Source organism: Corylus avellana, chromosome ca5, assembly GCF_901000735.1.
Source record: "Corylus avellana chromosome ca5, CavTom2PMs-1.0".
NCBI classification, from domain to species: domain Eukaryota; kingdom Viridiplantae; phylum Streptophyta; class Magnoliopsida; order Fagales; family Betulaceae; genus Corylus; species Corylus avellana.
Window position 1 is genome coordinate 31066538 of NC_081545.1, and position 12775 is coordinate 31079312.

General features: G+C 40.0%; 3 protein-coding genes across 3 annotated transcripts; all 3 read right to left on the reverse strand.

Moving 5' to 3' along the window:
• Positions 1 to 813: 813 nt before the first annotated feature.
• LOC132182131 (putative receptor-like protein kinase At5g39000) lies at positions 814 to 2875 on the reverse strand. Its single transcript, XM_059595330.1, is given in 2 exon segments — positions 814 to 859; positions 861 to 2875. Coding segments are annotated over 2 exon segments (2043 nt in total). The 5' UTR covers positions 2858 to 2875.
• Positions 2876 to 4329: 1454 nt separating this feature from the next.
• Positions 4330 to 7015, reverse strand: LOC132182887 (probable galacturonosyltransferase 9). Its single transcript, XM_059596252.1, has 3 exons — positions 6550 to 7015; positions 5055 to 6293; positions 4330 to 4887 (listed from the first exon to the last, which is right to left on the reverse strand). The coding sequence occupies exons 1-3, from the start codon at positions 6718 to 6720 to the stop codon at positions 4612 to 4614; spliced, it is 1686 nt and encodes a 561-aa protein (XP_059452235.1). The 5' UTR covers positions 6721 to 7015; the 3' UTR covers positions 4330 to 4611.
• A 2423-nt stretch (positions 7016 to 9438) lies between these two features.
• LOC132182809 (basic leucine zipper 43-like) lies at positions 9439 to 10299 on the reverse strand. The gene has a single exon (XM_059596158.1). It carries the CDS (start codon positions 10202 to 10204, stop codon positions 9611 to 9613), a length of 594 nt encoding a protein of 197 aa, XP_059452141.1. The 5' UTR covers positions 10205 to 10299; the 3' UTR covers positions 9439 to 9610.
• Between the last annotated feature and the right edge of the window lie 2476 nt (positions 10300 to 12775).

The following is a 12775-nucleotide window of genomic DNA, read 5'->3' on the forward strand; positions in this document are numbered from 1 at the left end:
CTTGAATGATTTTTAGAACATGTCTTGTGGGGTGTGATTTCGAATGCTATAAAAAGTTTTGGTTTCTCTCGGTAAACACCAATTAATTTTTTAGACAATATTTCAAAGGATTTTACATTTCTAAACAGCCAATCGCACGTCTCTTTGATATGCAAATAAAGCTTCACATCTGTGTGGTGAAGCTAGCTTGGAGGGATTCTTGCCCTTCCCTTTGGTTGTTTCACAGTTAATTTTGATATTGCTATGTGGCCACGGCTATGCTTAATGACCACATACCGGTAACATTTTGGCAGCTTGTACCAAAACATTGCCTCCCATCCTATGGAAGCTTTATTAGAGAATTATATATCAAATGAAACTCATACTTGCTTAATCTTCTGACTAATTACCTTGTTAAGACCTTGTTTTTTTTTTTTTTTTTTTTACACGAGAAAAATGAGGAATGTGGATTTGAACTAGTGACCTCCGCTCAGGAGCGGATGTACGTTGTAGTTTGGGAAGCACTCCTCCCCTCAAGAGTTCTTAAAACCTCTATTATTATGGGGTTTTAATACAGAGATCCTCCCTATTAGTTAATATTGTCCCCCCATTGGTTAATTTTAAGAACTGGTTTATGACAAAAACCGAGTCAAGAAGAATCCCATAATTTTATGCCTTTAGAGTGATTCAATCAAATACATGCACCACCACTATCATCTTGCTACACTCAATGAATTAATAGAATGGCTTTCTTACAAACCCATGTACTAGCTATAGTCGGCAATATATGTCTCCAAATAAGATCTAGTAAAAATTCAGCTATCATGTTTTTTTTCACGGACCGTTAGGATTCACAATCTGAGAGAACTCTCAGTTTGCTTGAATCCTGACCGCTACTTGCAAAACTTTGCTCTTCGTTGCTCATTATCGTCACCCAGCTGGTGCTATTTGTACTTGACACTTGTCCACTGCTGCAACTAAGCATGTCATGATCACTACCATCAAGTGTGGAGATGGGGAAGAGAGCTTTCTCATCATCCATTAATGCCTCAGCTTCAACCACAGCAAGCCTTACATCTTTGTCTACACTCTCTTGCAATTGCAATGCGAACTCAAGGCCCCACAACACTTCATTCATTGATGGCCGTTCGATTCCGTTGTCAAGCAAACAACTCACTGCGATCTCAACAAATTTCTTCAAGCACCGTTTCCCTATTTTACCTTTTAAAAATGGATCAACCATCTGCTCAACCTCTCCATTGCGATAGCCTTTTTGCACCCACCTCGCTAGGCCCATTGCTGTCTCTGCAATATCATGTATTATGGGTGGCCTTGCACACAATACTTCACACAAAACCACACCGAATGAGTACACATCAGACTTCTCAGTCAGTTGTTGACGTCGGTAATATTCCGGGTCCAAATACCCAAAACTGCCCTTAACTACAGTGCTGACATGGGAGCCAAAGGGGCCTATTTTGGACAATCCAAAATCGGACAGTTTGGCCACCCATTTCTCATTCAATAAGATATTTGTTGTCTTCACATCACGATGAATGACCGTTTGCTTCGCGTCCGTGTGAAGGTAATTCAAAGCTCGCGCCGCACCGATACATATCTCAAGGCGTAGCTTCCACGGGAGAGGAGGATTATCTGTGTTGTACAAATGATCACGAAGAGTCCCGTGTGCCATATATTCATAGACAAGAATCATCTCATCGTCATCGTTACAATATCCGATCAGAGAAACGAGATTGAGGTAACGAAGCTGGGAGAGCATCTTGATCTCGGCGTGGAACTCGTGAGCCCCCTGGTTTGACCCTGGGTTCAACCGCTTGATCGCGACCGGGTTCACCCCACCGCTAATGAACCCTTTGTACACGTTACCGAAGCCCCCAACACCAAGAATGAGAGCATCGTCAAAGTCGTTGGTGGCTGTTCTGATTTCAGCAAACGAAAATTTCCAACAAAATTCGGAATGGAGAGATGATGAGCCCTGCGCCTTGGTTAACTTGGTCCCAGTGCAAGGAAGTAGACCCCACCATGAAGCAATACCGGTGGACCCCACGTCCTTGACTCTTTTACCGATCAGCCGGAAAGCCACTAGTAAACCAAGGATAGAGAGTGCTACAGCGACGGCGAAAATTGCACCACTGATTATTGCAATTGTTGTCTTCCGATTATATTTTGACTTGGTCAATGGTTGAACTTGGGTTTTGATTGACGAGGTAATTGGAACCGGGTCCGGGTCCGGGTTGAGCCCGGCAAGACTCCTGTCTGATCGGTTCAGATTGTTTGGCATAGAAACGACTTCGATACCGTTGATGAAGGCATAAGAGTTTGGCAAGGGAATAAAAGTTATGTTGAGCCTTTGATTGTTTTGCACGTTGATGACGAATTCCTTTCTGACTACGGAGGTTCCCATTGCGGAAACAGTGAGAAAGGCACTGAAATTGGTTAAAAGCATGAAACCATTGGACGTGACAGAGAAGTAGGAAGTGGTTTTATCGAGGCCGGCATATGTGGCTGGATGGAAGTAGAGGCGGATAAACTTTGGGCCGGTGGAGACGGTGAAAGAGTAGGTGGATTTGGAGTAAAAAATGCGAGCGGTCATGTACGGAACTCCGGTCACATATGGGTCGTCTGTGGATGCTAATGATGCGTTTTGCGTGTTGGAGGAAGAGAATTTGGAATTATCATCATCATCATCATCATCTTCCCAAATCCGTCCATCGATTGAGGTTGAGTTGGAGGTTGAACCACAGTTGAGTAAAATATAGTCAGTTGGAGTAGTGTAAGGCTGTGGGTTTTTGGTGGAAGCCCCGACGATGTAGGGAAGGAGATGGAACAAAGGCAGGTAGAGCACAAGCGCGTGCATGGTTGAAGATGTTGGCAAATTAATAAACCTTTCTTTATGTGGAAAGATGACGGTTTGGTCTCAATGTGTAGATATAAAAGCTGGAGCAAATTCGAAAGGCGGGGTCTTCATTCACCGCCACGCGTACGCGACCTCGGGTCAACTTGGTGTGTTTGTTAAGCTCAATGAAGTCAAGGAAGCTTATCTGGATTCCATGGGATCCTCTCATTACGCTATCTGTCTGCCCTCTCATCATTGAAGGGGACTCCTTGACAACAATTCTAGCCATAAACTCCCTCACCTCAGCACCCAATCAACCTCAGCTTCTCTCCTTCACGGAAGAATGGTCTCCAGATCGATGTACCAAAGATTCATCGCCACCAGCTAGCAAATCTCCCAGCTGTCCATGCTACGTGACGCACAAGTCGTCCACCAACGAGCAGCTCACTTCTTACCTTGTTAAGGCAAATCTCCCAGCTGTCCGTTGTCTTATTGCGACTTCATTCCATTCCGTGTCGACACCTGATCGATATTTTCTTGTATATCTGAGATTCTCTCTATTTTGTTTTATTCTACTTCGTATATTTTTCCCTTTCAAGTGTCGGTAACGTTGTATACTTGTATACCATTATATATAAGAAGGAATATACAATACTGTTTTGGTCAAGCCATATTTTGTTTTTCAATGTTTTGCAGCGACTTTTATTATTTGGCGACCCGTGTATCTGATGCGCATAAAAATTCTATTGGTAGATTTCCTAAATGTTGCGATTAAAGGAAGAATATAGTAATGCTAAAAATTACATTTTTATTTTGTAATTATTTCATAATGTTAATGTGACAGTCTCAACAAATCTTTGAATCGGTCTTTACTAAATAAAAAAAATTCAATATACAACATGGCGTGATTATGGTAAACTTATCAGAAGCTATACAGGGATACACATCTCCTAAATACTTGAAAAAGTATCAACTTGTGGCTATATTTGAAGTTTCCAAGCTTGGGTGTACGATCATTTAGTAATAGAAATATCATTAAAAGTGTAAGACACTCTAGTTACACAAAAAGTACATAAGAAAAAACACTTTAACTAAAAGAAGAGAACTGTCGGGCTGTAATCTTACTTGGCAACGTCCTCCCACCACCTAGAATCCGAAGCAATATCATTCTAAATTTGAGTTAAGTGTTGATTTTGCCTTCCTCTAAATCCACTTCTTTAATTGTGTCATCAGTTGATCAAGACCGTGCCAAACCCACCAAGACTCCATTTCAACCCTATTCTTTTCTCAAATACACTACAATATTCAATCCGTGTTAAAATGTCAAAGTAGCTACACTGTATTTCAAATGGATGTTTCCAGCCAGGGAATAAAATGAGAGCCATATTTAGACAAAGAACAAGAGATAGCAAGCAGTTATCTGAAAATTTGGAAGTGTTAATATCATGCAGATTCTTCTTATCACATACAGCCATGCTTTTGAGTATCAAAACGATTGGTAAAAGAATTTTAATTAAAAGAATCGTTTCTCCGTGTACAAAACCCAAACTGGTTCATAAGAACTCATGCTTGATAGCTTACAACTAACAAAAGCTCAAAAACCCAAAAATAGTAGATAGCATTTCCACCACAGAATGAAAAAAATGCTTCACTCTGAAGGTTACAACTGATACAGGATACGATAACCCAGATGAATAAGATAACCCACTATGGACATCGGCTGGAACTCATTGGTCGTGTTACCCGATCGACGACAGAGCAGCCACGGCATGCAGTTAGAGGCCAAAATTGCACATCTGCACAAACTCCATATCATTGTCCACATATTTGGTCCAGAGATTCTTATACTGGTTCATAGCAATGTCGAGCCAAGGTTTCATGTTGCCATTGTAATGAATGACTGCAGCATTGTTGATCTCATCCATGCCAATGCTGGGATTGTAGCCAAGCCCTAGCACGTGCCAGGATTTGTCCACTGACTTTGTTGTTGAGTAGAAGGTGATCAGGCCAGGCGGAAGAGTACCCAACTTCCATAAGGCACGTTCTTCATTCTGGGAAAACATAGACAGAACATTGACTCAGCCATTCTACTAACATTACAACCCTACAACTAATTTGTTGAAGTGATTATTGAATAAAAACAGGAGATAGAGTTAAGACATGCTAAATCAAACAGAACTAAATTAATGACAAGACACAGAGAAGTAAATTTGCTTACCAAGTTCTGCCAGTAATGATACCGTTCCGTGCATTTCTCACGCCTCCAAGCATCAAGATCAAATATGTTCATTCCATAAGCCCAAGCACAAGCCTTAGGATTGAATCTCTCCCTAATTAGAGGATGTGAGAAATTCAAGTACTGGGCATAGCGGTGGAAAGACCCAAAGCAGGTCTCAACAGCTCCATTCACTTTCCCATCCAAATCAATCTTCCATAACCCTGTTAAGTCTTTCTGAACCACAACATCGTCGTCCAAAAATAGGATTTTGTGCAATTTAGGGTACATCTCTGGCAAATAGAAGCGAAGGTGATTCAACATTGACAAGTACTTTGGGTTCCTAAACTTCATGTTATGTGCATCTTTCGTAGCATTCTCTGCCTGGTTCTGGAAGTAAAAATTTTGCAACTTTGCTGACTCCAGTTGCCTTAATACTGGCACGTATGAAGAATTCAAGAAAGTATAATCCTCTACTGCCTTCACCTCTACGTGGGCACCTCCTTCCACTGGCCTCATCTTAAACCAAACCTTCATTGCTGCAAGATTCATCCTATCTGTAACTACGTGGAAAACATGTTTCCAAGGCTCCTGTGCATTTTTTACCACAGATCTCACTACCACAGATACCGCAATCACATTATCTGAAAATATGGCATAATGATACAAACTCGGATCCTCAAACTCTGGCTTAGGGTCCTCATCCCTATATTTCTCAGGATGAGAAATCCTTTCCTCTACAAGCCTCATTGCCAAACAATGCAAGCTCTTCGGAATTGACTTGGCAGAAATCAAGCTTGCAAATGCCCCATTCTTCTTTGCCTTAATAAGCAACTCATTAACCGCAAAGATCGTGTCCTTCAGCTTCTGAATCTTCAACTGATTATCATAATTCTCTTTCGCCTCTGCAATCATCAACCGTGCAATCTTAACTTTATCCTTCACCTCCTTCTCAAACTGTCTCAAAACATCCTCATCCACCGGACCCTCTGAATCGAACAACGATGCCCGGTAAGTGGGCTTCATCTGAAGATCCGAGAAATTCCGTGCCAGATCATCAAACATCCTCATTTGCCTAGAAATCTCAAGCTTAAGCTTCCTCGCATATGCCGCATATGCATTCACAAGCGTAACGTGATCACTCGCTTGCTTATATATCAAATCCAATCTCGTTTTAAGAGGGTCGGATTTCAAAGCCAAAAACGTTCGATGCACATACGCATTCCCAGTAGTCGGTAGGGTCTGCATCCAACAGTCACATTGTCAATGTGGGCCTTGTCTAAACCCAAAATTGTTATCTGGGTCTTGCCTAATTGCAAAATGGTTGCCAGGGTTTTGCTCACTTATGAAATCGCTATCTGGGTTTTGCTTAATTGAGAAAACTTTTAAGTTGGTTCGTTTAACTGTGAAAACTATCACATGGGTATCGCTCTCAACAGAGAAAAAAACAAAAAAACAAAAAAAACGAAAGAGAAAAAATGGAAAGGGAGTGACTTACAGAATCGTGGTGAGAGGTGGATGGGTTGGTGGTGAGGAGGACGGAGAGCGTGGCGATGAAGAGGAGGGAGAACATGGCCGAGACGAAGACCCGGTACGAGAAGAAGCTCCGTAGACTGAATCCACCGAGACCCGACCCTCCGCCCCGGCTTCCTCGGACTGCGACCGCCATTGGATCCAAGATCTCTCCTTAATTTGAGCTTCAATCAGAATGATATCCTTTACGGTGAGTCTAACAGAAGCTTCAATCAAAATCTCTTAGTGAGATCCGGAACAGGAAGAAAAGGTGCTGAACAGAACCACAATTCACAAACAAATACGAAAGAGGAAGAAGAAGATCTAAATTTGTGTGAATTTTAGAGTGAATGCCTGGAGATGGGTGATTGGTGTGTAAAGAATTCCGAAAGTCGGGGATGATGAGACCTTGGGAGCTTCGAGTAAAATGGATTAACTTTAGTAGTTGCTTTCTCGATCTGCGAGTGTGAGCTTTGGTGCTGTACTACGGTCCACCGTCGTAGATCTTGCCAGGTCAACCCAATGTGGATCCCATCTGATCCGACAAAACCGTGGATGGAATACCAAGACACGCTTTCGCACGTATATACTCAATGGGTGAAGTAAATTTTTTTTGAATTGAATTTAGTTATTGAATTTATAATTTTAATAACATGATCCATAAGTTTTGTTCAATTTTAAATAGGTCTTTTTGTTGTTTTTTGAACTTTTTTCATCAAAATTAATGATGTCATACGTCACATGTACTTCAATTGACACGCCAACATTCATATCAGAACCTAATATTAATGATATACTTTAAGCGCCTAGTCATCCATAAAAGGAAAAGAAAGAGGAGAAGATTCATATACAAGAAGAATGATATATTGAAAAGTCTTTCCACAAAACCCAAATGTTTAACTTATGAATAGGTTTTTACTACGTTAATGTGACAGTAAAATAGAAGTGGGACAAAAGTGTAGACATGTAGTGTAGTATTGAATACTTTGTTCAAGAAATATATTCTTTAAGGGTGCCACTTTAACATTTAGCTTATGCATTTAACTCATTGAATGTTACCATTTTGGGTTTGAAAACCCTAGTTAGATTCATTGAATAACTAGTTGAGCTTGTGTTAAAAACACTAACCGGCTAGATTGTTCACCACAAATGGATCAGCCCCCAGGAGCTGGACCGGGCCCATTGATTGGGCATTCTCTTGAGGGAAATGGAGCATACCCACCAACTTTGCACTGAAATGTGCTTGGAAAATCGTTCTCTTATAATGCAGGCCCTAGCTTGGACTTAAGAAGATCATAACAAAGCCTCGGCTCTACAGCAACCTCCTCTGCAGCTGCTAATGTCCTCAACAACAATAACCAATCGAAGCAGAGATGCTGTTCATGATTCAGTTCTCTTGTATAAGTTTTTGTGGAAACTTCTTTTTCTTTCTATTTGGATAACACACTTACCTTTCATGAACTGACACCTTTTTTCGCACTTACCGCTCCGAACTATTACTTGGGATTCTATAAAGGCGCTAAAATGAACGGAAATTTATAGATGGCAAAAAAAATACCTTCAAACTATATATATATATTTTTGGTTACATTTAGCCTCCTCCAAGTACCATTTCATTAGGACTTGGCTCATCCATTAAATGTTGGCATTAAAATGAATAGAAAATGGCGCACATGACTTACATGTACATATTTCAGACATGACACGCTCAAATTGTCTTGATTTTGGAGAAAAAAATAAATAACAATGGAGGCTTTTAAGATTGAAGTTGTTTGATATAGCCTCCCCATTTTATTTTATTTTTGCTTTGTGCAATTTTTTGGTTGGGTATGAGTTTGGTTGGTGGTTGTGTTTTCTTGTTTTACTTTCTCCTTTTGCATACCTCATATAAACATGTTCTGTACTCTGTACTCTGTACTCTGTTCTTGTTCTGTCTTTATTTGAGCAGAAATAAGACAACAAATATACAACATGTGAGATGGAAAGTTTTGTTTTTCTTGGGGTAATTCTGTAATGATATAGGGACTATGACTCGAAAATATTGCAAGAGCCAACTCCTGTGTGTAGCATCTTTCAAGTCTTGCAAGGGACTATGACTCGAAAATATTGCAAGAGCCAACTCCTGTGTGTAGCATCTTTCAAGTCTTGCAAGGAGCTCTGTTAGATTTCAATGCTCAACGACTCTGAACTTGTCCAACTGTTTGAGGGTTTTGTAATTATCATCAGAACTTAAATAACATTTTCACAAAATTTAAGATGTCCAACATCAAATATTAAAGGAATTTTACATGAAAAAGATAAACAAAATATTGAGGCCATTAATTATGTATGTCTTGGTAGTTGCAGGAAAGAGAAGTATTGCAGTCTATGATTGTTTACCAAACCAGAGCTCTGGTGGACGCACACTAGCCAGAGAATGAATTGAGAAATATAAAAAATAATTTCCAATTATTTTCAGTCAAGGGTGCACTCCAAAAGTACCAAATATTTTAGTGGATAGCTTTTGCATATATTTTTCTTTTTATGGTAATTTTTGTTTTACTTACCAACACCCACTTCACCACCTTTATTTCTGTGTCATGTCCAACCTCCCAACACCCAATGCCTCTGCTTCCTCTCTCTCTCTCTCTCTCTCTCTCTCTCTCTCTCTTTCTCTCTGTTCTAGTACGCCTACATAATAAATCCCACAATTCTTCCACAATAATTTTATTTTACTGGGATTTTTTTTTTTCTGCATGTCCAGTTTCACATGATTATTCCATGATCAATAATATTTGTTAAAATTGTTTCTGGGGAAGGATCATGATCATGATCATGCTCAACTTTTAGCTGCATAAGATATATAAAATGGGATTTTATAAGTATTGTTTAATACATAAAAGAGGCTTTGAAGACCTGTGAAATGCTCAAATCAAACATGTTATTGCAATTTTTCTTCAATCTCTTACAGCTTAAATAGCAAGGCAAAAACTGCTTGGCTTCCATTACAAAGAGAAGAAGCAAATTAAGCTAGAAAGGGGATAATATATAAAACTTGTGCCTCCATCTCAGCCAAGCAGATCCAAAGAATTACTTGTGATGGATTGGTTTGAGGACTCTGCTCTGAGATAAGCTGTGTTGCAGGGAACATCTTCGAGGTCTCTTAGAGCAGGGAAAGGGCTGTTGAGTTGCATGTCAGTGAGCATCTGACGAAGCTCTGAAGTTTCCTCTTTGAGCTGAGCATTTTCTTGAGTCACCCGGTCATGGCACTCCGAAACATGGCTCAGCTTGTCAAGGAGCTGCCGATTTTCATTCCTGAGCCACACAACCTGCGACCAGAGCTCGTCTAGGTGCTTCTGCTTGCGCATGCGTGAGCGGCGTGCAGATTCTCTGTTGGATATCATCCTCCTCTGTTTCCTCTCGTTTATAAGGCATAGCTGTTGCTCCTCTGCTTCATCAGAAGTTGAATTGCTGCTGAAAGATGATGATTGTGGGTTGAATTCTTGAGCCTGAGGGAGCTGGAAATTATACAATGGGTTTGGGAATTGGTTAAATTGAAATGTGGGTGTGCTATTGCTCTGAGCCATGCTAAAGGGAGGTGGGCATGGAGATTGGTTTGAAGAGATTAGATAATGGAGTGCTGTAACCTCACTAGGCTGCATGGCTAGCTGGAAGAAATCCCAGTTAAAATCTGCAGGGGCCTTGCAGGGGAAGATGATGATCAAGTGGATAGTGTTGGTGTTAGAAGGGGAAGGAAAGGGTGAGACGAGAAGGTGTTTTATAGGATGAAAAAAGCTTCAAATGGCCCCCACACTAGGCAACAGTGGGGGGGAAGTTTCGTAAAGCTCGGACCATTGGAATATCATGCAGTCCATGATTTCGCTTTCATATATATGCCACTATATATGCCATTGCAATTCGTGTGCCGCATGTCAAATTTGACTATAATTTTGTGTTGGATTTGCAGATCGTAGAGTCAAGTGTCAAGTTCGAATCGTGCCGAAACATGGTTATAAGAGTATTTAGGCCAACTCTAAGCCTATCCCTCAACCCTAACTTATTAAGAAATTATAGACATAAAGTAGGCAAGTTTTTTTAATTTGTAAGTGTTTAATTATTGATGCTCCATGTGGTCATGCATGGCAGTGGGTACATTCATCCATGCTTGCCATGGTGCATGCGCACATTATGATATCAACATGGGGAATGCAAATTGTGTTTGTGGATAATCATTTTAAGATCAAAGATATGCTTACATCAGGAGGGGGAGACGCAGTTCAGATGGTGGGGGGTATAATTATTTAAACGGTAGAATGTTTAGGCAAAAGAAAGCACAGGAAAAAATGGAGTTCAAGAAGTCAATCTAAACTATTGGTGTGTTAGAGAGATGATTTTTTTCACTTAAAAATCTCTTAGCCAATAGGGCCATCTGTGTGACGTAAGGAGTGGGAGAGATGGTTGGGGAATGGCAAGCTCTTTAGTATATCCATAACTTAGAAAAATATATTTATATGAGTTTGATGACTCAACCACCACTTCTGTGAGACCAATTATGATTGATTAATTAACAGGACTTGACCCTGATTGCTTTGTTTTCCATGGACTCTTGTTCCTCTCTCAGGCATATTTAGGCACTAATCATAGTCCATGATGTCATGGTAATCAGGCTGCTAAATCAGCGAGACCAACACGTTAATTAAAATAAGAGGTAAATTACGGAGACAATGTTCGAACTTATGATGTTCGCTCGGTTTATCTTAAAACCTTAAGAGAATAGGAATACTGATGTTATTACATCACCCACAGAATTTTTTACTTTTTTTTTACATGAATGGGAAATGCATCATGTGAACAGTAATGGGCACTGGGAGGTTATTTTTCAATCTTGAAGTTGGATGAAAGTGAAATGTGTGTGACGTGAACCCTTGCCAGAAAGATGTCCATTACTTGTCAATTTAAGTAATTCTAGTAAAAAAAAAATCATTGGCTTTGATAAAGCAAAAAAGGCCATCACCACGGTGGACAGTAAAATATTGAAATGAGAGCCATTCGAAACACAAAAGAGCCATATATATATATATATATATAAGCTCAGTAAATGACAGAAATCACAGCAGCAAAATCCATAACGTCTGTTTTATATTCATGGGAAGATGCATTGCAGAGCCTGATTCTGTTGATTCTATTTGTTGACAGTAAAACACAAGAGACGAAAGATTAAGCAAGTTTTCAAGGTGGGGCTCCTCTGTTTTTGTCCAAGCTGTTGTATTTTAATCAACAGTGGCCAATTGTTTCTCATTGCCATATCTTTTAGCTTATTCTGAACATCTGCACAGTACAACAAACGACAACTGCTAATCTTAATTTTAATAGGAAAGTTAAAGTGAGAATCGATCGAATCTGAGTACTATTAGATGTCAACATTAGATTACGAAAATCGACGTTGCGGTTGCGTATCAAAACTTGCTGGAAACATTCGTGACTCGTAAATCTGACACCCCGTAAAGTTAGTCACACGCAAACGGACACATAGATAAAATCCAAGACCCGTCGTCAATTTGATTTGCATAAAATTCAAGGAGGTCACTAAAGCAGCTGATCCATGGAGGCAGGTCAAAAATTGGTAGCTCCATTGATAAACAAGGAGAGGATTAGCCACTCAGTTGCTTAGTGTGATTGAGTGGAAAAATCTTGCTAGGTGGTGGTGGGAATGAAAGAGAGGAAATGGGTGTACTTTGAAATGCAGTCGTCCACTAATTGAAAAGCTTGCAAATGCATCCAGAACCAAAATCCTACTCAAGCAAATGCTTTCCTCTCTCTCCACCTGAGGTTGGGTCTGGTTGAGTGGACTGAATGGTCAACATTATCATTAGACAGACTTAGACTCCTCTTTCTTTTCTTGTCTTGTGGTTGTTCTTTTCCTGTCCATTTTCTTTTCTTTTCTTTTTCTTTTTCCCCCATTTTACTAAATTTCTTTTTGCTTGTGGGGGAGTTGTTGAAGGCTTACATCAGTATTTCCTCTGATCAGGTCGAACTTTGTAGAGTATACAAATAAATCATATTGAATGGTCAATGTTGCACCAACTGGAAATGCCTGCAGGCTGAAAAGTGACCCTTTTCATTTGATGCACCTTAATCTCTCAACTTAATTTGTGCCTAAGGGCATGTTTGGGTGTGCGTTTAAGGAGTCTAAAAGTGCATTTAACATTCAAAAAGTTTGTTTAAAGAAAAAA

Coding starts and splice junctions, on each gene's coding strand:
- LOC132182887 (XM_059596252.1), bottom strand. CDS start 6,720: ATGGCGGTCGCAGTCCGAGGAAGCCGGGGCGGAGGGTCGGGTCTCGGT. Junction 6,294..6,549: donor CCACCTCTCACCACGATTCT/GTAAGTCACTCC, acceptor TGTTGGATGCAG/ACCCTACCGACTACTGGGAA. Junction 4,888..5,054: donor ATCATTACTGGCAGAACTTG/GTAAGCAAATTT, acceptor ATGTTTTCCCAG/AATGAAGAACGTGCCTTATG.
- LOC132182809 (XM_059596158.1), bottom strand. CDS start 10,204: ATGCAGCCTAGTGAGGTTACAGCACTCCATTATCTAATCTCTTCAAAC.